The sequence below is a fragment of the Telopea speciosissima genome, chromosome 4 (assembly GCF_018873765.1).
Source record: "Telopea speciosissima isolate NSW1024214 ecotype Mountain lineage chromosome 4, Tspe_v1, whole genome shotgun sequence".
Taxonomy (NCBI): Eukaryota; Viridiplantae; Streptophyta; class Magnoliopsida; order Proteales; family Proteaceae; genus Telopea; species Telopea speciosissima.
Genome location: NC_057919.1, coordinates 67,973,522 through 67,999,605, shown reverse-complemented (window position 1 = coordinate 67,999,605; position 26,084 = coordinate 67,973,522). Strand labels below are relative to the sequence as shown.

Sequence of the window (26,084 nt, the reverse complement as noted above, 5' to 3'; positions counted from 1 at the left end):
TCACAAGGTACGTAGAAGGAGAGTCGGAGTGGTTGAGTGGAAAATTTTGGAAATTAAGAAACAAGGATGAACGACGTCAGATCACGGCGAGGGTCCGTAAAGATCGTATGGGGCCCAAAGAGCGTCCAGGGGGCAAGGCTGGTTCGAGTCGAGCCTGAGCCAGGGCTTGCCGCTCCCGCTCCAGTGCAAAAGACTCACCGGTCCCGGGTGGAGATCGCGACAACTACCCTTGACGTTATCCCCACCAAGCCCGTGCTGGTTCCACCTGTGTTCGATCGGCGACACGTGTCCCGCAAACACAAGAAGGAACGGCGGCAGCGAACCCAACTCGTAAATCCGGCCATTTTTCTGAATCTCCATCCACCCTTCGATCCTCTTCGTGTACCCATACCTCCTCCATCTCACCAGATCCATCACCATCACTCCCGTGTTGAAGTAGCATGGGTTTCTCCCCGCGAACGAGCTTGAGAACCGCTTCTCCGACCAGAAATTCGCCGTGAAATACTTCGTGAAGTTGGCATGGCAGTATTCCGGTGCTCCCACGGTTCTGGAGCCAAGGTCCGTCGCCCAAAGCTTGGCTACATCATCCACCACTACGAGATCGGAATCTAGGTATATCACTCGCCGGACGCACGGCTCCAGGATATCTGCAAGGTAATTCCTCGCGTAATTCAACGGCTGCTCCAGCGCTTGCCTCACCGATGTAGAGATCAGGTTCCTCACAATTTCTGGATCGAAGTAATAGACCTTAAACTTCAACTGTGGAAACGCAGACCGGACTAGGGTTTCTAGATTCGTCTCCGACACGAGGAAATGGAAGAAGATGTTCTCGGGACACAAGGAATGTTGCAGGACGGAGTGAACGGCAGCGATGGAGCCGCGCAGGTACTCGACGTCGAGCGTGATGGCGATGTGGACGAGAGAAGGGTCACAAACAGTCGTTTGGCCGGAGATTATGGTGTCGGCGGAGCCGCATTCCTCCGCATTGCGAAATGTCGAGGCTTTTCTAAAGGAATAGACGTTCAAGGAATCGACAGCCGGATTCTGGCTGGGGAACCGGAGGTATCCATCGAAATGAGAGGATCTAATGGCTTCGGCGGGTGGGAATGATTGCATTGACGGAGATAATACGATCATGACCATTGCTGCGGAGAAGAAACCGGACAATCTCATGATCCAGAGCATCTTAACTTGGTAATCTTCTTCGCCGCCCCCTCCTTCTTCTTCGATTAGAAATCGAAGGGATCCGCGAATCTAGAAGATAGGTAGACCACGAAGGACGCTAGGGTTGCCTCAAGGTCTCCCAGCCTGAGAAGGAGAAAAGATAGGATGAGGGAGAGAAAGAGGAATGGGTGGGTTCCTCTTTCAGAAATCGGACTCCGTGCAGACGAAGCAAACTTGGATATTGAAAGGGGGATGAAAGGAAAAGGGAAGAGAATCCATGGAGGAGGCGCAGGGCGCAGGAGATGGCCTCGGGTGCTAGTGTGCGCCGGCGTGCGCTGCAGTCTCCTCCTATTCTGTTTCTTCTGCTGCGGCGTTCCTTCTTTTCTCCTCCTCTCGGGGTTCTCGGGGTTGAGAGAAGCTGAACCAGCAGCAAGAGAGAACAAGTAAGAACCCTTCCTTTTCCAGCTTAGCTTTTTTCCCACCATAGAGAACTCCTCGGCCAAACGCCAAATAATAAGGAATAATAATGCTTCCATAATACAAATCTAACATTCTAACCATAAATTAATCAAAATATAAATTACAAATAGGGAGGTTAGGGGAGCTGAAGGGGAAGGATTTGTATCCTCTAGGATTAAGAAATTGTTATTAACAGAAAAGGAAACATTTTGTTGAAAAATGTGCCAGCTGTCTATCCTTTTCTATTCTTACAAAGACATTTATATCCTTTGAGAGGAGGACACACACAACACACGTCTCTGTATCAGCAACTCTTAAAAATTGGAAGGGTACAATCGTGATTTACATCATTAACATTACCATTTCGGTGAGTTTGGAATATGTAGAGAGAAACATGGGTTAGTCAACCATTAACGTTACAATCTAAATTAATTAATCCATAAATGAATTAATTTAGTCGTGAAATATTTCTGTGAATGAATGTGGTAATTATTCAGTTAAAATTTAAGATTTCTCAGGTTGTAAGTGAAGTAAATCTAAAGCAGAAAATCGGAACGAATGGAGTGGAAGGGCGAGGTAACTCAGGTGAGTCATATACATAATAAGTCGGTCTAACTCCTAGTCCAATACTCCAATGAGGTTGGTTTGGTTATGGGAGGACCGTAGGTAGTGGAGTGGAAGATCTGTCAGATGAATCAGATTCATTCATGATACAAACATAAATCATCGTAGCGCCCACAGAGATCGTCATCTGAATCCTTGTGGTTTTTGGCATGGTTTGTATCCGATTTGGCAGATGGCGACACAGATTCTGGAATGAATCCATATCGATGGATTAGTACAGACCAAGGGTAAAATAGTAAAAGAAAAAAAGAGTGTTGCCTAGTCATGTGACTCCTGCGGTAGACGGGGCCAATGAGGACATGTAAGGGCATCAATCAATTTGGTTTTTCATTTTGTAGGGGTGTGTAGTCATTTCAAGGGGGGGGGGTGTGTGTGACACAGGTTGCTAGCTGATTGAGCCCAATTCAAGGTGATCTGGATTGGTAACGAATCGATGTAGATCGAGACCGAACTATAAGGCGAAACAACGACATAAACTCTAGGGTATCTACCTTTGCTATGAATCACTTCTTAACAACCCGACGTTTTGTTCTAGGTCTTGAAAAGGAATGTGAAACAAAAGGCAACGTCACATCATCAAAGTCTAGCTATAAGGAGTTGACCACAATGATCTTTGATGAGGTCATATTAGGGATAAGGTCTAAGCAAAGCATGTCTTTCTTCACCACTTTTCCTATGGTTATCTTAGGCCTTCCCTTGGTTCTTTTGGTTCCTGCAATTAGGTTCAAGTTAGTCTTCCAAACTGAGACATCCAGGGGCCTATGTTGAATATAATCAAATCAACTTCAAACGACTCTTTCTAAGTTTATCCTATATTGGACCAACCTAGAGCTAATAAGATCATTCTTTAAATTTATTATTTCTAGTTTTCGTACACATCCATCTCAACATCTTCATTTCTATAACACCAAGTTTATTTATATGACACTTCTTCACGGCCTAGCATATCAACTCATACATCATAGCTAGTATAATGTTAATCCTATAAAATGAACCTTTAAGCTTCAAAGGAGTACAATATTCACACAAAACTCTGGTCACACACCCATTCCACTTCATCCACCCTATGTTAATCCTTTGAGCAACATCATCATCATCTATGACACCTTCTCTTAGATATCTAAAATGATAATTTTACGGGATCTCTCTGCCATCAATATTCTCACTCCCTCATTATCCAACCCAATACTGCTAAAGTTACACACCTTCATAATCCCTCATTATTCAATCGAGACTTGGTCTACTTATCTTCAAACTCTTTGATTTCAAGATAATTCTTCTTCATAGTTCCACTTTGGTATTAATCTTTGTTTCAATCTCATCTATGATTGGTGGGAATGAATCTGATTTGGATATATCGATACCCAATATCTTGTCGATACCGTAAACTAAATCCGTAACTGGAATTGCCTCCGAAACGGATAGAGCTTATGCCTATATCGATACAGGCGCAATGCCATGAACTAAAAACCTTTAATGGAACAAATGCCAATTGGGATCCAGTCGTATAAGCTATAGGGCTGCGAGAGAGCATTGAAACTCCTGCCACTGTTACTTAATATCTATCTAGCGTAGGGCCCGGCAGTATCCAAGGGAAAGTAGTGAGAGATCGTCTGACAAATCTCGGGGCCACTGTCGTCACTCATCAATCGTACGAACTATTTCCCTCCCCGACTCCCCCGTTTTCCATTTCCAGTTTCCACCAACAGCTGAAGTGGGAAGGAAGGAGGGGAATTTTATCAGCTGCTCTGCTGCTGTAATTACAGTGTTGCTGTGTGCATTATGCGGTGCATCAGTGGTCATGTATGCATAACAGATTCCATTGTATATACATCGCTGCATCGCACCACACCAGCACTACACTTACAATAGCGGATAAATGTCCGGAAGGAGAGAGGGAGGGAATCGAGTGGCGAAGATCACAACGGAACAAAGAAAATATAACTGTTTTTTAATTAGAGAGAGACGGTGGCGGTGGCGGTGCAGGTGTACGACTGACCTATTGAACGACAGAAGCAGGCGCACTGAAAGAGAATCAGGTGATGGAGGGAGCGCTGAGTGGTGGAGGAAGAGCCAAATATTCATACTAGCCGTTACGGTACAAGACTTTTTCACCCTCTCAACAGATTTATTTCAAGCTCTTCTTTAATTTCTCTCTAGTCTGCCTCAGATCTTTCTCTTCTCATTTACTCTTATTGGCCGTTTGAGTAATTGAATCGGTGCTCATGGATCTCTCTCTCTGCTCGCTGTCTCAATTTATTATTAGAGTGATTTAAGTTAATATACTGTTCAAAATCCAATTCGCTTCGACAAACTTTCGTTTCCATGAAAGCGAAAGCAATTAAAAAAACATGAGTAAATTACTCCCCCCTTCTCTCGATTATATTCTAATGACAAACCCCTCCCTTGGGTATTGAGTAATAACTTTTCCTTTCCCTACATTAACAAGATTCTATCAATCGTATCTATTCCACTAAAAATGGCTGTTAAGTGATGGAAAAAGACTATATTATCCTTTCACAGTTTGTCTTAAAACATTCTAACTTCTCTCTCCTTGCTCTATCGTCTCCACCCTTCAGACAAGAGAGAGTGAAGATGAGGAGCTGAAACAGCCCCTATTCCTTCTTCTTGAATATCCCATGCCCTTCCTCCTTCCTCCTCTAAATCTTAAATATCATAAACCCGCTAACCCCAATCAAGATCACAACCGAAGCAACCAACAGAGCTAGACCTCACCTTTCCCAAATCGTTTCCCCAAAACCTGCAAACCCAAAACGAAATACTTCCAAAATTAAATAAAAAAAGAAGAGATAAAGTGAGCAAATTCTGATGGAATCAGCTACCTCTTAGAGAACTTGTGTCGTGAGGCTATTTCCATGTTCTTTGATGGATTCAAAGAAGAATCATCCCACTCAACTTCAAACATTTACGCACCATAAGCCGCTTCAAACGAATCAAACCCCATTGTTGAAATCGTCCACAATAGCTGAAAACCCAAGAACGTTTTCATCAGATAGAGGCAAAGTGTCCAGAATGTAAAGAAAAAACTCTTGTAAGGGAAGCAGAGACATTAACCAAAAAATGAAACCACATTCATAAACAGAGTATTGACCCAGTCTGGATGTTGAAAACATGAAGAAGAGCACCCAAACCCGGCAGTCCACTAGATAGATGGGTTCTGAGACAATCTCAATTAGACTCAAAATCCCATCTGTCCGATTGCATAGCAGCAACTCAGATCCCAGCGGAGATGAAGGAACCAGAGGGAGAAATGACAAAAAAATTTGCAATTTTTTGAGATTCAAAAGGAGGGAATCATGGCTTTAACCTCTATCAACATAGGAATCCCAAGTCAAAACATGCAAGAGGTTACTGAATCCAAATTCCTCTTCACCAAATTTGGTTTGAAACCCTAAGAAGGAAAAAAATTACTAAAAAATAGGAGGAATGAGCAGTGATTGTGGTTCTGAGAAGGGTTCAATGAGGATATGAGAGACATCCTGAATTGCAAATCCCAAAGCCTCTGAGTTTTAAATCTCGTATGCTGTCACTGTTTCGTTCTCTTTCTTCTTCAAACGAAGAAGAAACCTGCTGTCTGAAAACCTTTTTTGTTTTTTGGGCAAAGTCTGAAAATCTTTCTTGCTTTTGAAAATCAGAGAAACCGATCTCAAACCCCTTTTTATCCATCTCTCTTTCTTTCTCTCCGTCCCTCTCTTTGTGTTTTTTGGAAGAAAACTGAACGAAGACGATGGAAGAGGATGATGGTGCTATGAGTCTGTCCTCTCGCTTAGGGGTATTATTGTAATAGCACAAATATAAAGGTAGTTTGGGATTTAAATAAATGTATTTAGGATGATGTCATCACTTAATAGCCATTCATTTTTAACGGAATGGGTACGATTGATAGAATCTTGTTAATGTAGGGAAGGAGAGAGTTATTACTCAATACCCAAGGGAGGGGTTTGTCATTAGAGCATAATCGAAGGAAGGGGAGAGTAATTTACATAATTACAAGGTAGAAGAGTAAAACCAACCAGTACTGTTGAGCAATAATTAATTAATTATTGATCAAACCGTAACATCTCCCTTCTCCATGCGCCCTCACTTCACACAAAATCCAGATGATTCCTTGATCTTTCTATTTCTATAGCGTGGTATTACGACCCAACAGCACAGCACAGCACACATAAATTGGTCTTCTACAGATTTCGATACTTCTTATGTCTCTACAGAGACTATTCATGTATTGATTGATAATGCTTGTGATTCTCTCTTAACAATAGAATGTAACAGGCAATTCTCTAAGACTTATCTATTTGTATGGCAGTTTGTACGTCTCTGAAATATTCTTGTAGAAGTTGAAGTAAGGATCGTCACCATTAAAATATGTTCCCTTGTATCATTAAAATAGAAAATTGTAGAGTTCTGGATACTTTTTTTAAGGTTTTTAAACGCCAGGTTGATCATGCGTTTATACCTCCAAGATGTATAATAGAGAGAAAAACAAATATAAGATTGTTTCAAACAACGTTAGATAAATTAGCAAGATCTCCTCTTTTTATGTAGGAGAGGAAGAGACACCACTAAGGGATGTCATAGGCACACTCATTGGTTATTTAAGTGTCTATTATGAAATGACTCAATCCTTTAACACATCTTTTATAAAATAAAATAATATTTTTTAATCTTTAATTTAAAATTATTTAAAATTCCAATTTTCTCTTTTCGTTTCCTCTCGATCAACTTCATAAAATATACGAGATGCACTTAGTAACGACTAAGACAGAATTACAAAACATCCACATAAAAAAATACATTTTCCTCAATGTAACCAAGTAATGGTTACATGGAGTTGGCTTGATCAGGCCTCTTTTTCCATTTTAGAACAAAAAAAATAAATTTCTTGAGAGAAAATGTACACACTTGATGCCCTCTCTTTTGATAGTGAGATCACTACCGGCTTGAGAAGAGGGCTGGGAAACATCAACTTATTCTTTTTCAAGTGTTCTTTGCAGTCGTAGAAGGGTACTGAAAAATAGAGCTATGGGTAGACATTGTTGATCTTGTCGGATGGATTATGCAGGGTAATTAGATTGGTTGGCACTATTTCCTTGTTTTCCTTCAATATGGATGTTCTCCCCCCAAACCTCACAATGGTGGGAGCCTCTTGCAATGGGTTTGCCCTTTTATGTTGCATTCATAGCGAGTAAGTTAGCCTTCAGAGCGAGGATGGATAAGATGACTACTCTTGTAGATGAAGATTTAATTATGGGATTTTCTTATTAACACTCCTTGAGATGTCAAATAACATGTAATCTTACTTTTTTGCCCTTTTAGTACAACTAACACATTTCTTCTTTTAATGAAGGTAAGATATGTCATTTCACAATTGTATTCGAAACGGTGTAAAATAATGTCAATTCTTGAAAATGCCATAACACATGTGTTGTGGATGAAATTCCTGTGAGTGACGTGGATGTCTTGCAAAAGGTAGAAGACACTAAAGAGACTCAGAGCTGACTCCGAGGGGGGACTGGGGGACTTTCTGATGTAACAATAACAGTGAGATAGGAGTATGGAGAGAGAAGTAAGTTGTTGACTTATTGAATGCTTGTACCTGGCCCCCTCCTTTAGTATATAAAAGGAGAAGCAGTTGCTGACGTGGTTGTCGAAATCTGACGGTAGTTGGAATCCTTCCCATGTCTAAGAATTTCGCATATTCCTTAGTGCATGGTAGAGTGGGACTGACAGTTCCCTTAATTTGGGGAACATGTCTTAGCCACTAGTGCATGGAGTAGGGTTTGAATCTTAAACCACCTCTGATGGTCATGAGTGACTCTTCATTTGGAATTTGAGTCCCGTCTTTGATAAGTTTCTCGCCACATGTCTCGTGACTATTGAAGGTTTATTTTTAATACGACAACTAGTATGACTGTTCTTAAAGTAGTGTGCAAAAATAAGCTATCTCATAGAATACGATAAGAGTCAGGTTATTACATTATACGGTCAAATATGACAATTAATACGCAAACTTACTAATTATGGGTGCACTACCCAATGCACCTTAAAATGCATCCGAAGGTGGACACTAGTGTACCTATTCACCTCTAAAATCCAAGAACATGTTCTTGATCATCGTCGGATAATATACTATAGAATACTGGAGACTTCAATATAGAGAGAGAGAGAGAGACATCAGTAAGACTAAGAAAGGATAAGAATATAAGAAAAAGAAGCATTACTTGCCTTGCACGATTAGGTATAATCGAAATTGATCAACTTCATGCTTTATTAATGGTAACTTTCTGAAGGGGAACCCAAGTCTTTATATACTTTTTTGTTGCTCTTTGCTTCCTATAAGAATGGAAGAATAAACAGGTAACCCCGTGTTCCACTTTAGAATAGAATTAGATCTCTCTTGACTTGATATCCCTTAAGAGATAGGTTTACTTAAAGAAGAAAGTTTTTCTTCCATTACCCTTCCCACTTTTCGCTTTCTTAATCCCTTTTTTTTTTTTTTTTATTTCCATTACTTTTGATGGTGCATGGATTTAAGGTATTGTTTATAAAGATCAAGTTGACTAATCAAAAAGCGTTGTTGAAGAAGATTGGTTAGAACTGCTCATTCACGCTTCTAGTTTGGCACTTTTCTTAGATTAGCTAATAGCTATCCTTTAGCTATCCTTTGTAACGGTTTCAACTTTGTAATAATATGGTAAGGTTCTAATATTGTTACTGGATGCCCAACAAGTAAAAAGTAAGTCTATTTCCTTGGGATCAAGTGTAGGTTGAGTTGAGAGAGCATTAAATTTAGGGGTGTAAATGAATAGTCAAAATCCGTGTCCGTATCCATTTAATACCATCCGAATCCATCTAAAAGCTAAATGGATGCGGATACGGATAGGCTATAGTTATCCGAAAAGCTATATTTACATGTAAATAGATAAAATGTTCGATCTGTATCCGTGTCCGTTTAGCATTATCCAAATCCGTTCAATAGCTAATCGGATGCGGATGTGGATATAACACTATCTGAGTTGAATCCTATCCGTTTACAGTCCTAATTAAATTCCTCTGAAGGTACTCTCCCCTAACCAGTGTTTAGTGTTTTAGGTATCTATGTGGGTGCCTAATTACCATTGGATCGCAACTATATGGACTACAATTGATTTCTTATTGTGGACCAAAATTCCCTTTAGCCAGAAGACAGGAGTTTTTTTTTTTTGGATCGGGCTCCTCTCCTATGATCCTAGCGCGTAGGGAGTGCCTAGGGAGGCATCCAAAGACGCTAGGCTTCTAGGCAAGCAGGGATGTGTGCCTTCATGGTGTTTGGCACGCATCCTAGCATGCCCAGCAGCCTAACGCCGTTGGATGCCTCCCTAGGTGGAATCGTTATCCTTTCGTAACTACACGGTGCAGCAAAGGTCATGTGGTACAGCGGGCCTCACATGGTGCACATGGCCTCTACAACCATCACACGATGCAGTACTGCAACGTGCAGTAACTGCAATGGATAAAAATTCCCCTGGGTGCTAGGGTCGTAAGAGAGGAGCTGAATCTAGTTTTTTCCATTACAAAAGGAAGTATCATTAGTGGAGTAGGGTCCAACCTTGTCGTCTAGTACTTGCTTGTATCGGGCTAATAGTGGGGGCAAATTTAAAAGAAATTTCACTTTTTGGTCGATTCTCCCAATCCTATATCTAAACGATACCATACCTTGAACCAAGTTGATGCCAGGTTGTATAGGAAATTATATTCTAATTATGTTTCATATAACCAATTATATAATGGCCAAGGATATCTCCTAGTGTTTGATTTGGATTCTAAATTAAGAAAACCCAATCTTAGCCAATTAAAGGGAATAGAGTCATAATTCCAATTGCATTCCTTAATGAGAGGATACACTAATGTCTATATATAAGACTCTAGGTCCTCCCTCTATCGAATTTGGATTCTCTACTTCCGAGCTGCTCGACAAGACCGTGCTGTCTTGACACGGGGCTGCGTGCTGTCTTGACATGGGGCTGCGTGCAATGTCCGCCTTACTCCTGCCCAAACGCCTTATCCAAGTGGGGGTAAGGCGGGAATTGCGCACAACATAGTCCTACCAGGTAGCTTGGCAATAGAGGATCTGGATCCCCTTCTATCCTGACTGACTGTTAGTTGCACCCATTGCTACGAAGTCATTAAAGGGAATTAATGGGAGAAATCTAGAAATTCCATTGCTCATTGCACAGAGACGAACAAGAAGCCTTATCCAGTTCAAGTCAAATGGAGGCCTCTCTTACAACGGTGAACGGTATCAACATTTCGATCTTTAATAAATTTAGTGGTTCATGAATGTATAGGCAAGATCTAATTTATGTGAGAGTGTAAGGATGAAAATCCTACAGGTTGTGCTCAAATTGGATAGAGTTGTAATAGCAAGATCTTTCACAAGAGTAGATCGTTAATACTACAACATGATCACATTGCCAGTGAGCAAGAGATTTCTCTATCTATAGTAACTTGTTCTGTTTAGGCAATAATGTTTAAGAGATCGAATTGCATGGGTGGGTTGAGGTGAGCTTAATGTGTGCACGCACACTCGTGTGTGTGTTTTTGTTTTGTTACCTATTTTGTCAATTCCATTTGGGCTACAACTTGTTATGGAAGCAAGGACCTTGGTTCTACTTGTATGCAATTTTTTTCAATCCACGAGATCTACTGTTGGGCAGTTTCACATGAAAGCAACGATCCCACTTTAGATGTGAATAGTCAATGAAGAGTAATTGACGAAATGGTTTTGTACATGAGGGGCCGGTAAGGTCATTTCATGAGGATACAGATAGAAATAAATAGTTCGGAAGTGTATCCTCCTCAGGTGGCTCAAAGAATCTTTTCCCTTAAAATATTTACTTGTACATACATGCATTTTTTTTTTGAAGACCAAAAATATGGGAGAAGGACCAATCGCAGCATGGTAGATTGACATCTTGCACACTAAACCAATAGGGGATGGAGAATATATTTGATTGGAGTCCATGCATCATATAGGGGACTGCCAATCTTTGTGAAAGAGAGTACCACATATCTTATAAAAAAAAATACAATATGTGCAACAAACTCGCCGTTTCGCATATTTGATTTGAGTGTGCAGATTTTTGCGTATGACCTCTTACATTCGCCCCGTAAATTCCACACCTTCTTTTCTTAATAAATATCCCTATTGAAAGATTCATCTTCTTAGGCGTGTAGGGGAATCTCTCCCCAATTTTTTTGTTTTGGTATAGGGGGATTTTATTGAAGGGGGCATGAGGAGCTCGAGGCTTCCTGGATACAAACTCCCTGAAGCCAAGGACTGGTTAAAAATCTGAACAAAAAAGGAGAGGACAGAAAGAAGGCCTCGAGTCGAACGAAATCGCTCTGCCCTTAAGACAAGATTTGCACCCTCCTAATCCTCGCAAAGGGTTGCAGCAAACCCGCCTCCCAAGATAAATCGGATCATATCAAGCTGCGCAGACAGAACACCGTGAAGCTATCGTGAGAATCTTTTTTTTTTTAATGCCTGGATCGAGAGAATTCGTGGCCCATTTATAGGCCCACAAGGCCTCGCTCGGATGGGTCACACCCATTGGCTCATATGGCTTGACCGACAGTCATGACTATTGGTGGCTCCCTTGGCTGTTCGTGTGGGCTGCAACTCTTGGGGTCAATGTTAAACCAAGGGTTGCACTCCTCTTTGATCACCACCGATCCAACGGTCGGATCGATCCTAAGCACCCTTTGATCGGACACCGCCATCCCGAAAAGATTAAGGCGACATATCGCGATGCGCACGTGCGGCGCAAAGTGCGCCATCAAAGCGCCACATTGCGCCTCACGCACGCTCGCGCACGCGCCGCGCACGCGCGCTCGACGCGTACCGCCTCGCCGCAAGTGCACCGTACAATCTCTTCTAACATTACATGTGATAATAATAACTACTTACTACTACACATATAAATCCAATGAGCTTTCCTTTCATAGCCGATGTGGGACTAAAAGTCCACATCAATATTTTGAAAAATTCCAACAATTTCCCCAATTTTTTAAAATAATCGAGCCTCACCAATAAACTCTCGTATTCTAAATCATACTTACATAAAGGTGTCTTTCGACTTGAACCTTTATGTTGTCAAAATACATTAGTACTTGTCAAAAACGAAGTAGCCGTAGCCTTGAACTTAGAATTTTATAGCGACAAATCTAATATACTAGACATATGACTTACTTGAACATAGTTTCAATAACACCCGCACATTTATGGCCTTGTGCTTTCATCTTAGGTTTTCATAAGTGCCTTAGAGACAAGCTTTGAATCTCGCAGAAGCGGCCCCACTTCCTCGCACTTATATAGGTGAATCTAATCAAATGCAATTGTATGACTTGCATTTCCTATAAGGCATAGACTCATTGAAGGATTGATCCTACCCTCTGTCGGTTTCTCCATACAAACATGCACTACCTTGAGATGTCAAGAGATCTTATCTCTACTAGTTGAGTGCATAACCGGTTATTACTACAAGTGTTTTTCCATTGAACTAGTTGACTAGATGTTGGTCTAGTGTCTAGTTGGTTTCCACTTGCAGGTTACCTCTCATTTAAAAGCTTTAAACCCATCTCCTGGAAGTCTTCCATACCACATCCCTACCCAGGCCTTTTGTAAAGGGATCAGCCAAATTTTCCTTTGACTTTACATAACTAATAGTCACAACTCCTTTGATGAGTTGTTCTCTTACATAGCTATGTCTTAAACTGATATGCCTTGACTTTCCATTGTAGACTTTATTATAAGCCCTTGATAATGTTGCTTCATTATCACAAGATATTGATATAGCGGTATTGGCTTAGGCCACGAGGAATCTCTCGTTAAGAGGTCCCTAAGCCATTCTCGCTTCCTTTATCGCCATTGCTAAAGCGATAAATTCAGACCCATAGTGGAGTGTGAAACTACATCTGCTTCTTGGATCCCCAAGAAATTGATCCTCCACCCAAGGTAAATATCCAACCACTTGTGGACTTTGATTCATCGGATCCTCGTGATCCAATTAGCATCTGTATATCCTTCTAGTATCAGGGAAAATCCTTATAACTTAATGCATAATTCATTGTGCCCTTTAAGTACTTAAGTACTCTAGAAACGCATTCCAATGAATTTGTCCAGGGTTATGAGTAAACCTACTCAAAACACCAACCGCAAAAGCTATATCGGAGACGAGTGCATCGCATGGCATACATTAAGTCGCAATGATACTAGCGTATTCCAATTGAGATATACAATTCCCTTCATTAGAAATTAATCTAATAGAATGATCATATGGGGTAGCAACTGGTTTACAGTCCTCATGATTGAATTTCTTTAATATTTTCTTTATGTAATGAGACTGTGTTAAAGAAATACAATCAGAGGATTTAACAATTTTGATTCCCAAAATTATATTTGCTTCACCCATATCTTTCATATCAAAACACGAAGATAGGAAAGCCTTTGTCTCCAAAACAGTGCTTGCATTAGTACCAAAGATTAACATATCATCAACATATAAACATATTATAACACCATGCCCATTCTTGAATTTAGAATAAACACATTTATCAGATTCATTTATTCTAAATCCATTTGCTACAACCTTTTGGTCAAATTTATCATGCCATTGCTTAGGAGCTTGTTTTAGACCATACAAAGATTTGACTAGTTTACAAACCTTACTTTCTTGGCCTTTCAAAACAAACCCTTCAGGTTGTTCCATGTAAACTTCTTCTTCTAAATCTCCATTTAGAAAAGCAGTTTTAACATCCATTTGGTGTATAACAAGTTTATTAATCGATGCTAAAGCAATTAACAATCTAATTGTACTAATTCTAGCAACAGGAGCATATGTATCGAAATAATCAATGCCTTCTTTTTGCTTAAAGCCCTTTGCTACAAGCCTAGCTTTAAACTTATCAATGGTTCCATCACTTTAAGCTTTCGCTTAAAAATCCACTTACAACCAATAGATTTAAAACCAGGAGGTAAATCGTTAAAACCCATGTTTTATTACCCATGAGAGAATCCATTTCATCATTTATAGCTTCTTGCCAAAAAGCGTAATCTTGAGAATTCATGGCTTCTCGAAAAGTCAATGGATCATGTTCAACATTATACACACAAGAATATGTAACTTCATTTCTGCTTCCTTCTACCAAGAATTGATAGAAATCTGACCAAAGGATTTTTCCACTCTAACTCTTTTACTTCTTCTAAGTTCAACACTCTCATTATTCTCGAATTTGATTGAACAATATCTTGAGATCCTCCTTGTTTGTATTTTCATTCTTCCGTTTCCTAGAGAATGAATCCTCAAAGAACTCAAGATCCCTAGATTCCAAAATTGTATTTTGGCTAACGGTCTCTGTAGAGATTCCATCGTTAGAAATCTATAGGCCTTGCTATGTTGGGCATAGCCAATGAAAATACATTCAATTGCCTTTTCACCTAATTTAGGTCTTTTAGGATCGCTTAATCTTACCAATGCTCTACATCCCCATATTTTGAAATATCCAAGAGAAGGTTTTCTCTTCATCCAATATTCATAGGGAGTGATATTAGTCTTTTTATGGGGTATACGGTTAAGTATATGACAAGCAATCATTAATGCTTCCCCATAAATTCTTTGGTAAGTCAAGTAAGTAAAAGTGTATTCACCATTTCGTTAGAGTCCTATTTTTCTTTCTGCTACTCCATTCTGTTGAGGACTATAAGGTGCCGTTGTTTGATGGATAATTCCATAAACTTCACAAAAATCATCGTGGAGAAGTATTCTCTTCCCTATCATCGTAAGATTTTAATCTTACGATCCAATTGGTTTTCCACTTCGGCTTTGTAGATTTTGAATTTCTCCAAAGCCTCATCTTTAGTCCTTAAATATACATATGTGTATTTTGAACAATCATCTATAAATGTGATGAAATATCTTTTACCACCTCTAGTTAGAATACCTTCTAATTCACACAAATCGAATGTACTAATTCTAAGAGTTGTGTATTCCTTTCTACTTTCTTAAAAGATTTTCTAGCAATTTTAGACTTGATGCATACGAACATTTGTCATGACTAGAAGATGTGCATTCTGGTAATAAACCTAATTTAACCATATTTCTCATGCACTTATAATTAACATGCCCAAGTCTAGAATGCCATGTATCAAAAGTAGAAACAATGTAAGCGTAAGATGAGTTTTCATTAATCATATTAAATTTATACATCCCGCTCGATGCATATCCTTTCCCAACATAAACTCCCCTTTGGACACTATGATGTTCCCGACTCAAACAGATTTTAAATCCATGTTTGTCAAGCAAGCTTACGACATTAAGTTCTTCCTAATATCAGAACATGAAGTACATCATTCAAAGTAAGCTTTTTCCTGGATGTGAGATTCGTAACCATCGTGCCTTTACCTATGACCTTAGCAGTTGAAGAATTTCCCATAAAGAGATCTTGTCCATCTGCTATAGGTTCATAAACTTTGAACAAATTTTTGTTCTTGGCAACATGTTTGGTTGCACCGAATCGATCCACCATTCCTCATCATCACCCACCGCATATACCTCGGATATCATAGCAGCCTACCATCATTGTCAATCATGTTGGCTTGGTCCTTTTGTTGCTTCTCCTTGATATAAACTCGCAGATCTGCTTCTTGAAATGACCGGCTTTTCCGCATTTCCAGCAAGCCGCTTTGGGGTTAATAAATGTACCCTTTTCTTCTCGTAAATAGTGCCTTTCCCATCATACTTTCTCTTCTTGCCCTTAGAAGATGCATTTTCTATGACATGAGCCTTTGGAGATTTTTCCTCCAATTAAGTTTATCCAGTTTTAGAGAATTCTCTTCAACTTGGATATACTTAATCAACTCTTGCATAGTCATTGCATCCTTCTTCTGCTTCAACTCTTTCCGACAATCTTTCCAAGCAAAAGGTAACTTTGAAATAATAGATGACACTTGGAAAGATTCGTCAAGAGAATGGCCCTCAGAGATGATTTGATTCATGAGACCTTGCAACTCATAGGTTTGTGAAATAATAGATTTATCTCCTACCATCCTGTAATCAAACAACTTACTTATAAGAAACTTCTTGTTGCCATCCTCAATTTTGTACTTTTTGTCGAGATCCTCCCATAGTTCTCTCGACGTGCATCTCGTAAATTTGGGCTCATACACATCATAAAGTGTGTTTGATAATCCATTGAGGATGTAGCCCTTGCACATGAAGTCGTCTTGCTCCCACTTTTGGCGCCTGCTTCGCACCTGTCTCTCCATTTGAAGCTTCGCAGTGGTGTCTGCGGTGTCGGTGCTCACGGCTTCTCTTCGTTCAGACATGAGCAAGTTTCAAAGCAAGTGAGGAAGAAATACATCTTCCCTTTCCAACGCTTGAAAAATGACCCATCAAACTTCTCAAGTTTGCTTATCTCGCTCCTGTATCTTCATGATTGCGCTCCTCCATTGAGCAAATACACGTCTTAAGATTGTTAAAAATCTGAACAAAAAAGGAGAGGACAGAAAGAAGGCCTCGAGTCGAACGAAATCGCTCTGTCCTTAAGACAGTATTTGCACCCTCCTAATCCTGCAAAGGGTTGCGCAAACCCGCCTCCCAAGATAAATCAGGCGATCATTATCGGTTGCGAGACAGATAACGTGAAGCTATCGTGAGAATTTTTTTTTTAATGCATGGATGAGAGAATTCGTGGCCCATTTATAGGCCCACAAGGCCTGCTCGGATGGGTCACACCCATTGGCTCATATGGCTTGACTGACAGTCATGACTATTGGGCTGGGCTCCCTTGGCTGTTCGTGTGGGCTGCAACTCTTGGGGTCAATGTTAAACCAAGGGTTGCACTCCTCTTTGATCACCCACCGATCCAACGGTCGGATCGATCCTAAGCACCCTTTGATCGGACACCGCCGATCCCGAAAAGATTAAGGCGACATATCGCGACGATGCGCACGCGCGGCGCAAAGTGCGCCATCAAAGCGCCACATTGCGCCTCACGCACACGCACGCCGCACGCGGCAGCGCTGGGACGGTACCGCCTCGCCGCAAGTGCACCGTACAATCTCTTCTAACATTACATGTGATAATAATAACTACTTACTACTGACACATATAAATCCAATGAGCTTTCCTTTCATAGCCGATGTGGGACTAAAAGTCCACATCAATATTTTGAAAAATTCCAACATATCCCTATTGAAAGATTCATCTTCTTAGGCGTGTAGGGAATCTCTCCCCAATTTTTTGTTTTGGTATAGGGGATTTTATTGAAGGGGGCATGAGGAGCTCGAGGCTTCCTGGATACAAACTCCTAAGCCAAGGACTGGAAATTAGCCACTCGGTCTTACATGACAAGGAGAGGGCCTTCCGGGCTAGGGAATGAGCGATGCCATTCCAATTTTTCCTTTACCTTATAGTTAGAAACTCCTTTTGAGTGCTGGTCTGGCAGGTAAACTTGTAAGGTAGGTAAGGCTTCAGACATTACTCATTTTAACTTTTAATTTGTGTCATTTAGCCATATTATCCTCAATATGGGCTTTATAGAGTTTTGGGCTTGAAACGTAAAACCATTTGGGTACTTTATAGTCTTATCCAAGCCTGGCCCAAATATTAATGAGAATGGGCCCAGATGTACTTTACTAAAATTGGCCTAGGTTGGATTTGTTAATCTGATCCTGCTCAAATGCTTATGAAGATAGATTTAATATTCGAACAGGGTTAGAATGGGCCGTTGGGTAGGGTAGATGATTCCACATTAATACCTAGCCCAGATATTGACGAGGATGGCCTTTAATAATGCCCATAAGATGGTGGGCCTTGAGAACAATTGTTGACGCGATCTGGCTCATTATTTTTGCTTCTGATGACGGATTTAATTGGTTAGTTAATTCCACAGACCACACTATGGGAATTGGGAAGCGAACGAGCCTTAATTAGGGACACTATTAACAGATATTAATGAGAACTCTGAAGGTAATCTCTAGTATGAGTCAATTGGATTGGTTGAATTGGTCGATTCGAATCGGAATCAGCCACAATTGATACCAGATTTGGTTGATTTGTAGCTGATTCAAGGTACACTCTGCTAGCCAGCATTTTGATGTCAAGAAAAGAAAAGAAAAGAAAATGAGGGGTTGGTTTCTTAATATTAACGAATAGGGAGAGGGCTTTTTACAAGGACAATGCACGAAGGAATCTATACACTACAACCAATGAGGGATTGGAAAATGATATCAACTATATGGGGCCCACATGGTTACAATAGGAGAGAAAACTGTCAGTATGGGTCCCATCATTTATATGTGAAGGGTAAACTGTTCGATCGCTCACTTATGCTCTAGTGGTCCACCTTAGTTCAGATTGCTCCCATTATCCATGGCATTGTTTGGATAGCAACATCTTTTCGTGTTTGTTCTTTTTCTTGTATATGCAGGACTAGTAATGGTATTGCTGATAGCCTGACCAAAAAAGCCCTGTTAGTCTCGTGTAAGATAGAATGACCAAATTCCACTCCTTGGTTCCATGAGCTTTGTGTTCAGGATGCTTTAGGTTGCTCACGAATTGATTCTCAATAAATCTGAAAGCTCTGTTTTTGGTAAAACGAGTAAGAGAATAGGTTGAAATCAGAGTTTTTGTCCAAAGTTTTGGAATTTGGGCTTTCGACTAGCTCTTACTAATAGACTACTGGGCTTGGCCTCGGCCTACCTTGAGTGGGCCAAACCTGGCCCATTTACATTCTACTGTGATGAATAGAGATCATAACTACTCCATCCACATACATCTACAGATATTGCTAATTTTATTTTTGTGCAAAAATTTGGCGCTCCTTCAATATCCATTAATTTCTATTATGTAGAAATTTTTTTCAGCTTTCATATTTATTCCGGCAAGTCATCGGGTGGTTGAAATCATTTGGGCTCCGACCATCTCTCACAAATGAAAATTTAATTCTCTACATGAAAATGTATGAGCCATATCTACCTGCAACATTCCAAACTTGACGACTAGAGGAAGGAAGAGCTGCGAGAACGATCGAGAAGAAGATGAAGAATTCGAATAGAGAACTCGCTGCTCTGCTCTCAAATGACCAGAGGAAGGAAGAGTTGGGAGATCGACATCGACAAGGAAGAAGATGGAGAGTTGGGACCTCGCGCCGCTCTCCTCATTTTTGAAGATGAAAGCCCGATTCTTTTCGTGAAAATTTTACAAACAAATTTTAGGGTAATTTTTCCCATTGTGTTTTTCAGTAAAGGGTAGGGTCTTGTAAAATCTTACATCAATGAAAAATTTCCAACTTACGAAACAAACACCGAAAATTTTGTTTTACTGTAAAATTTGTTTTACCAAAGATTTTACGTCAAAACAAACATAGCCATAATGAGAATATGCATTTTCTCATACAATATATATACACCTTTTGTTCTGTGCGTAGCCTTCAAATATCATTCCCATGCTCACACTTGTAAAAATCATTCTTGTTTTTTCCATTTCAAAAAATCCAGAGGTTGTTCTACTTCTACCTTCCCTAGTTTGTTTCTTTAGGTGGGGAGGGGGTGTTTGGGGGTAAGTAAAAGAGGTCCGATGCGGGTGCATGCGATCATCTCCAATGTTTGCACGATATAAAAATATTTTTGTATAGCATATACATGTGATCATTTCTAAATATCAAGATATGAGAGCCGAAAAAGGGGGGGGGGGGGGGAACACCAATGAGGAGCAACAAAATGACTTATTCATAAGGGGGCAGATATGTCATTTCTAGTGTACCCTCTACAGTCAGCTTAGAGAACCTTTTCCCAATAGTTTCAAAATCAGAATCAGCTGTGAATGATCCCCATTTTGTACGTTTCGAAGAGGAAGAATTCTAAGGTTTTGAGCAACCATTGGGTTTCAGATATGAGGGGGAAATTCTAGGGTTTTTGGGATCGATTATGATCCGATCTCATTATATTTCAAAGATTGAGTTGCTCTAGAGAGCAAAGTTTGTATAGAATTTATTAATTCATCTATACACCCGAATAAATTCTAGTCATAATTAAACCTCTAATGTCTCTGATCATCCAAAAACTTATCTTTGGATTAAAGACTGAGATAGTATTTTTGCAACAAGCAAAGTACGGGCAAGGAAGGCTTTCTCATTGGCATCTTTTATATGTTGGCGGTTATGGAAAGCATGTAATGACAAGGTATTCAATGGGAAAACTTGGACTCCAGAGGAAGTGATACAATATAGTCAAGCGTTTTTTTTTTTTTCCCAGTTAGCGGTGAGGGAGGGAAGGATTGAGGGAGCTAGTGCCTCTTCTAACCCATCTTCGCGCCAATCAACGTGGGAAACTCCGAATGCAGGTCTTATAAAGTTGAATTGCAACACCTCTATGCAACTTGATAGCTCTATTGGGGGTATTGGTTTCATTCTTAGAGATAGTTTTGGAGCACAGCTTGCAGCTGTTTCGGAAAAGATGTTCTTCGCATCTGCCGTGGTGGGTGCAAGCTTTGGTGGTACCGGTAGGCTTACTCTATGCTCAATCTTTGGGGTTGGCCGGACCAAATTCAGGTGGAATATGATAGTTCAAAGGTTATAGCATCTCTCAACAGGGCGAGCAGAGATTATACTCGTCTTCAGGTTGCTCCTATTATCCATGACATTGTTCGAATAACAACATCTTTCTCTTGTATTTTCAATACTAGCAATGGTATTGCTGATAGTCTAGTTAGGAAGGCCCTGTCAATCTCGTGTAAAACAGAATGGCCAAATTCCACTCCTTGACTCCATGAGCTTTGTGTTCAGGATGCTTTAGGTTGCTCACGAGTTCATTATCCATGACATTGTTCGAATAACAACATCTTTCCGTGTCTATTCTTTCTCTTGTATTTTCAATACTAGCAATGGTATTGCTGATAGTCTAGTTAGGAAGGCCCTGTCAATCTCGTGTAAAACAGAATGGCCAAATTCCACTCCTTGACTCCATGAGCTTTGTGTTCAGGATGCTTTAGGTTGCTCACGAGTTCATTCTCGATAAATCATTTTATTACAAATAAAAAAAATATCCTCTTGTAATGGAATTATTTCCATAAGTAAAAACCCTTGATGAGTGTTCTACCCAAAAAAAAAAAAATTCCCCTTGAGTGGTGCAGGTAAACAGGTAAGGTTGGTAAAGGCCCCAACAAATGCTCTTTTTTAATTTTTAATGTGTCATCTAGCCAATAGCCATATGGGGGAAATAAAACCCTCATATGGGCTTTATAGAAATATGGCCTTGAAACGTAAAAAGCATTTGGGTAGTTTTAGAGAAGTTGGGTTATGAGTAATATGTGGTGGGCCTCATCCCTCCCATGCTCTTTGGTTATAACGCATAGGTGAACAAAGTTCCAAGCCTGGCCCAAATATTAATGAGGATGGGCCCAGATGTACTTTACTAAAATTGACCTTAGATTGGGTTTGTTAACCTGATCCAGCTAAAATGCTTGTAAAATATGGATTTAATTCGAACCAGGGTTAGGTTAGGTTAGGTAGGTAGAGGATTCCATAATACCGGGCCTAGATATTGACGAAGGTGGCAATTAGTGCACTCTAAGTGGGCCACTGGGGGCCTATAAGGCTATTATGCAATTGTTGAGGTGATCTGGCTCATTATTTTTGCTTCAGATGATTAGATTTGATTGGACAGTTAATTAATTCCATAGACCACACTATGGGAGACGGAGGAGCCTTAATTAGGGACACCATTAGCAGATATTAAGGAGAACATTGAAGGTGAGAGTCCATTCGGGAGCCCGGCTCCATCCATCCGGTTTCATAGACCCATCACAATCATAGTTATAAGTATCGGTATCATATCATTCGTATTAGGCGATACATATCGGTTTTGCTAGTCACTAATATTGATACCATATCAATATTGTATCGATAACATGATACGGATAAGGGGTAAAATGATCAGAAAACTCATTTTTTAAGGAATTTCAAAGATAATTTTGTCCAATACAATCGATCCAGGTCGATACCGTATCAATATTGTATCGATTTTGCTTGTTGTCGATACCCATTCCGATACCGTGCACTAAAACCATGATCACAATTCATGCAAAACCAATTTCCATTGGTATCGGATCGGCCAATTCATATTAGTATTGGTAGGGGCTGATATCGATTTTTAGTTGATACGTATCAGTGGATTGGTACAGGCCGAGAGTCTAAAGGTTTAAAATGTTTTTTTAAATAAACCCATGGAAAAATCCACCCGATATGAGTCGATTTGGATCGATATCGAATCGTTATTGACCGAGACCAATATGTTATCCGATATTGATTCCTAAAACCCTGATGGGAGGAGGACATGATCCGTAATCAGCAACATATAACAATGTGATGGGTTGAGATGTTGGGATTAAAGAGACTTGTCTCACCATATAATTGGGGATTTGGATGTATCTTCATATATCATTGGGTCATCTCTATTTACAGCCTTTATGTTTTGGGTTAGACCCTTAAATGATATTTTATGGATTTTTTTATATTTTTTATTTTTAAAAAGGGAGGGACGTGCTCAAACACATGTCGGTGGGTGAAATGATCGACCCGCCTCCCTTAATGACCGAAATGACAATTCACATTTTTTTTGTAAGAACCCCACCAATTCACATGACTACCATGTGTTGAGTTAGACGTACATCTAATTTAGACTTTCTATTATTTGGGGGCCCATCATAGTATCGGATGGGTTGAATCGGCCAATTTGAACCGTGATCGATGATTACAAATCGTAATTCTAGCCATTTAGAGCGGTCGATTTTTAGGTTTTTAGGATCAAGTCCATTCTAGTCCCATTCAAAATTGGCAGGACCGATTCCTTCTTCTCATTCCGAGTTTAAAATCTTTGAGGCCAACATCCTAAAGGGATTAAGGGTGTCTTGGTCCAGTTTTGGTTCGATTTACATTTTGGTAAGGTGCAAATCAAAATCGAACTGCACAGGAATCAATCAAAATCAGAATTGTTTTACATTCGATCTGGTTTTATCGGTTTCTATTCGTTTTCGTTATCCGATTTACATGCGGTTTGTAGTGTCTGTCTTTGAAAACATTTTGCAACTCGAATTTGTAACGTGTTTAATTCTAATTCACATTTGGTCTAAATGTGGTTTGTAACGCTGATTTACATTCGATTTCACCTTTGTACCCTTTAATTCTTCCTACAACATGGAATAATCCTCTCTCCCACGAAAATCGAACTCGAAAAAACTCGAATCGAATTTCTTGGTCTCATTCTTAGTGATCAAGGACTCCAACTTCAAGATCACATCCTGATTAAAATTAAGGATTTTCCTCTCGTCTCCGTGACAAACAACATCTCCAACAGTTCTTAGAATTTTGAACTATGGACGTAATTACATAAAAGACCTCTCAACTAAAGAAAAAAGTCTTTTATTAAAATTGAAAAAGATGTTGACTTTTCTTGGACCCCATCCATGACACACAGATAGTCCCGACATACAGGCGAGATTACCCAATCTTGTCCATCTGTTTACTTCCCTCTTGCTGGTGATCTCTTGATCTTAGATATCTTTTACACTTAATTTGAGAACATGAACAGATAACTTTAGAATAACTAAAGCTTACCATTTCAATATATATTGTGGATTCTCTCTTACTATACATTCTAACATCATAACAAGCCAGTTTAGAAATATAGTTTTTTTTGGGTAAACAAAAATATATTTCTTTACAATACAAAGAACCAATATTAGGTTTGATATAAAGTCTTATAGAAAATTAAGTTAATTCAGTCCAATTTTATCAATTCTTATTCAATTTATTACCATCAAAAGTGTTACCACTTTTTTTTTTTTTGGGCATCAACGGTGTGATTGACATTGCGCAAGTGTACCATAAATGAATTGAATTTGATTTCTAACCAGGAAAGGGTGAGATGTTTCCAATGCTTTAGTTGCTCTAAAGACTTTTAATGATAAAAATTACAATGCCAAGAAGAAGATCAAATTCCTTACTTGCAAAAATGTATCTATTGAAGTCTTTACAATTCGTAGAATCCAAACTGACGAGACTTACAACTTGATATTTAAATTAAACTAATATTACAATTACTCTATGACCAAATTGTTCACTTTCCATAAAGCAAATTTATTGAAGTCTTCACAACTCCGCAAACCACGAATTATTGAAACTTACAACATGATCATAAAGAGTTTGGTAGTGGTCCAAGTTTTATTCTCATTATCATTACTAATGGGAACGGATAAAAATAGTAACAAAGATGATGTAATTTCTCCAACCGAAAAACTTTAATAATGGAAACCAAACGAACTACACACACCAGATTCCTTTTCAAGTGGGCTCAGTTTCTGGTGAGGGAGGGTCCACAGCCTCCATCTAGAGTCCAAATAATAGGGCCCACAACCTTTGTGTGGACGTTTCCTTACATACCCACTCCACCTGTCTTTTCTACTTTATTTTTTGTTTTGCTTTTTATTTTCTAGGCGTACCAGCGGTCCAGCACTGTTGTTGTTTAACAAAAGAAAAGAAAGAGGAGCAAAGGGCGAAAATGATTGACGATAGAAGGATTCTGGTCTCAGCCCATACACAGCCCATGGGCCTGCTTCGAAGTCTGAAGGCCCGGATCCTCTGCAACCCATACCCAGCAACGGCGACACAATGGTGCCACAAATGATTCAGTAGCTCTCCGCCGTGACCAACCCAGAAAGAAAGAAAGAAAAGTAGAACTAACCAAGAAAAATAAATGCTGGTTTTGCAACCCCTAAGTCCACTGTGATTCCAAAAAATTCTGGTTGGTTGGGGGATTTTAGATCAACTCATTAATGCTCCATTTGTCTTTATTGGTGAAAAAAAGAAGAAAAAGTAAAGAGAAACAGAAACAGAACCAAAAGAAAATTTTTTTTTTTTTTTTTTGGTTTTTTCATTCTAAATGGTAAGTACAGTTACGTGGTTGTGAATTGTGAAGAAGGATCGAACCATATCCAGTAACTAAACGAAAAGCTAGAAATTGGAATTAAGAAGAAGAAAAAGCAGACTGGAAATTTAATAAACCCCCAAAAAAATTACTTTTTTTGAGGTGTGATCTGGTTCTAAGATCTTGCTGTAGCAGCTGCAAGTCTGGCAGCATCACGGGGAAGTAATTGACCCTGAGCCATCAACGATTTATAGATCTCAATGATTACCTTCTGATCGTACTCTTTCAGTGTGGGTTTTCCCATTCCAAACGATCCTCCGCCTCCGCCACCACCGTAGCCGGAGATGAAGATCCTGGAATTAGCAAATCCGAGCATCATCTTCACATAGGCATCCCTGAGTCGCCTGAAGAATTTCTTTGGTGAGGACATACCCGTGAAGAATCGGAGTTTGGGTGTCACCTTGATTCGCCAGAACCGCCTCCGACGCCGTTGGTTGTCCGGTCCAGTGGCGTCTTCCGAAGAAGAAGACAGCTCAACTCTGTTTTTCCGACGGCGAAACCTGGTCGACCCATCCAGACGCTGGTAGTCTCTTCTCCTCCAGCTATCTCTCAGCCCCTTGTACAAGCCCGCTGATATTCCTTCCATTTTCAAATCTAAAATCTAAAATCTCTCTCTCTCTCTTTCTAATCTCACTCGTTGCTCTTCCTTTCCTTTCCTTTCCTTTCTTATTAGCTTTATTCTTCCCCTTCGATTTGCAGTTGTGAGAGATAGAGAACACCAGAGAGAGAGAAAAGAGAGTTTGGTCTAACTGTGTCGGTGGTGGGTGTGGTTGCAATCTTGCATTAATAAGAA

The 26,084-nt window shown here is 39.8% G+C and overlaps 2 protein-coding genes across 2 annotated transcripts; both read right to left on the bottom strand.

Moving 5' to 3' along the window:
• Positions 1-50: 50 nt before the first annotated feature.
• Positions 51-19,405, bottom strand: LOC122660374 (probable galacturonosyltransferase-like 7). The gene is made up of 2 exons (XM_043855652.1): positions 19,394-19,405; positions 51-1,308 (listed from the first exon to the last, which is right to left on the bottom strand). The coding sequence occupies exon 2, from the start codon at positions 1,183-1,185 to the stop codon at positions 82-84; it is 1,104 nt and encodes a 367-aa protein (XP_043711587.1). The 5' UTR covers positions 1,186-1,308; positions 19,394-19,405; the 3' UTR covers positions 51-81.
• Positions 19,406-25,406: 6,001 nt separating this feature from the next.
• LOC122659581 lies at positions 25,407-25,877 on the bottom strand. Its single transcript, XM_043854682.1, has one exon. The coding sequence runs from the start codon at positions 25,875-25,877 to the stop codon at positions 25,407-25,409; it is 471 nt and encodes a 156-aa protein (XP_043710617.1).
• Between the last annotated feature and the right edge of the window lie 207 nt (positions 25,878-26,084).

What these genes read in the sequence shown, in the direction of transcription:
- LOC122660374 (XM_043855652.1), bottom strand. Translation starts at nt 1,185, where the DNA reads ATGCTCTGGATCATGAGATTGTCCGGTTTCTTCTCCGCAGCAATGGTC.
- LOC122659581 (XM_043854682.1), bottom strand. Translation starts at nt 25,877, where the DNA reads ATGGAAGGAATATCAGCGGGCTTGTACAAGGGGCTGAGAGATAGCTGG.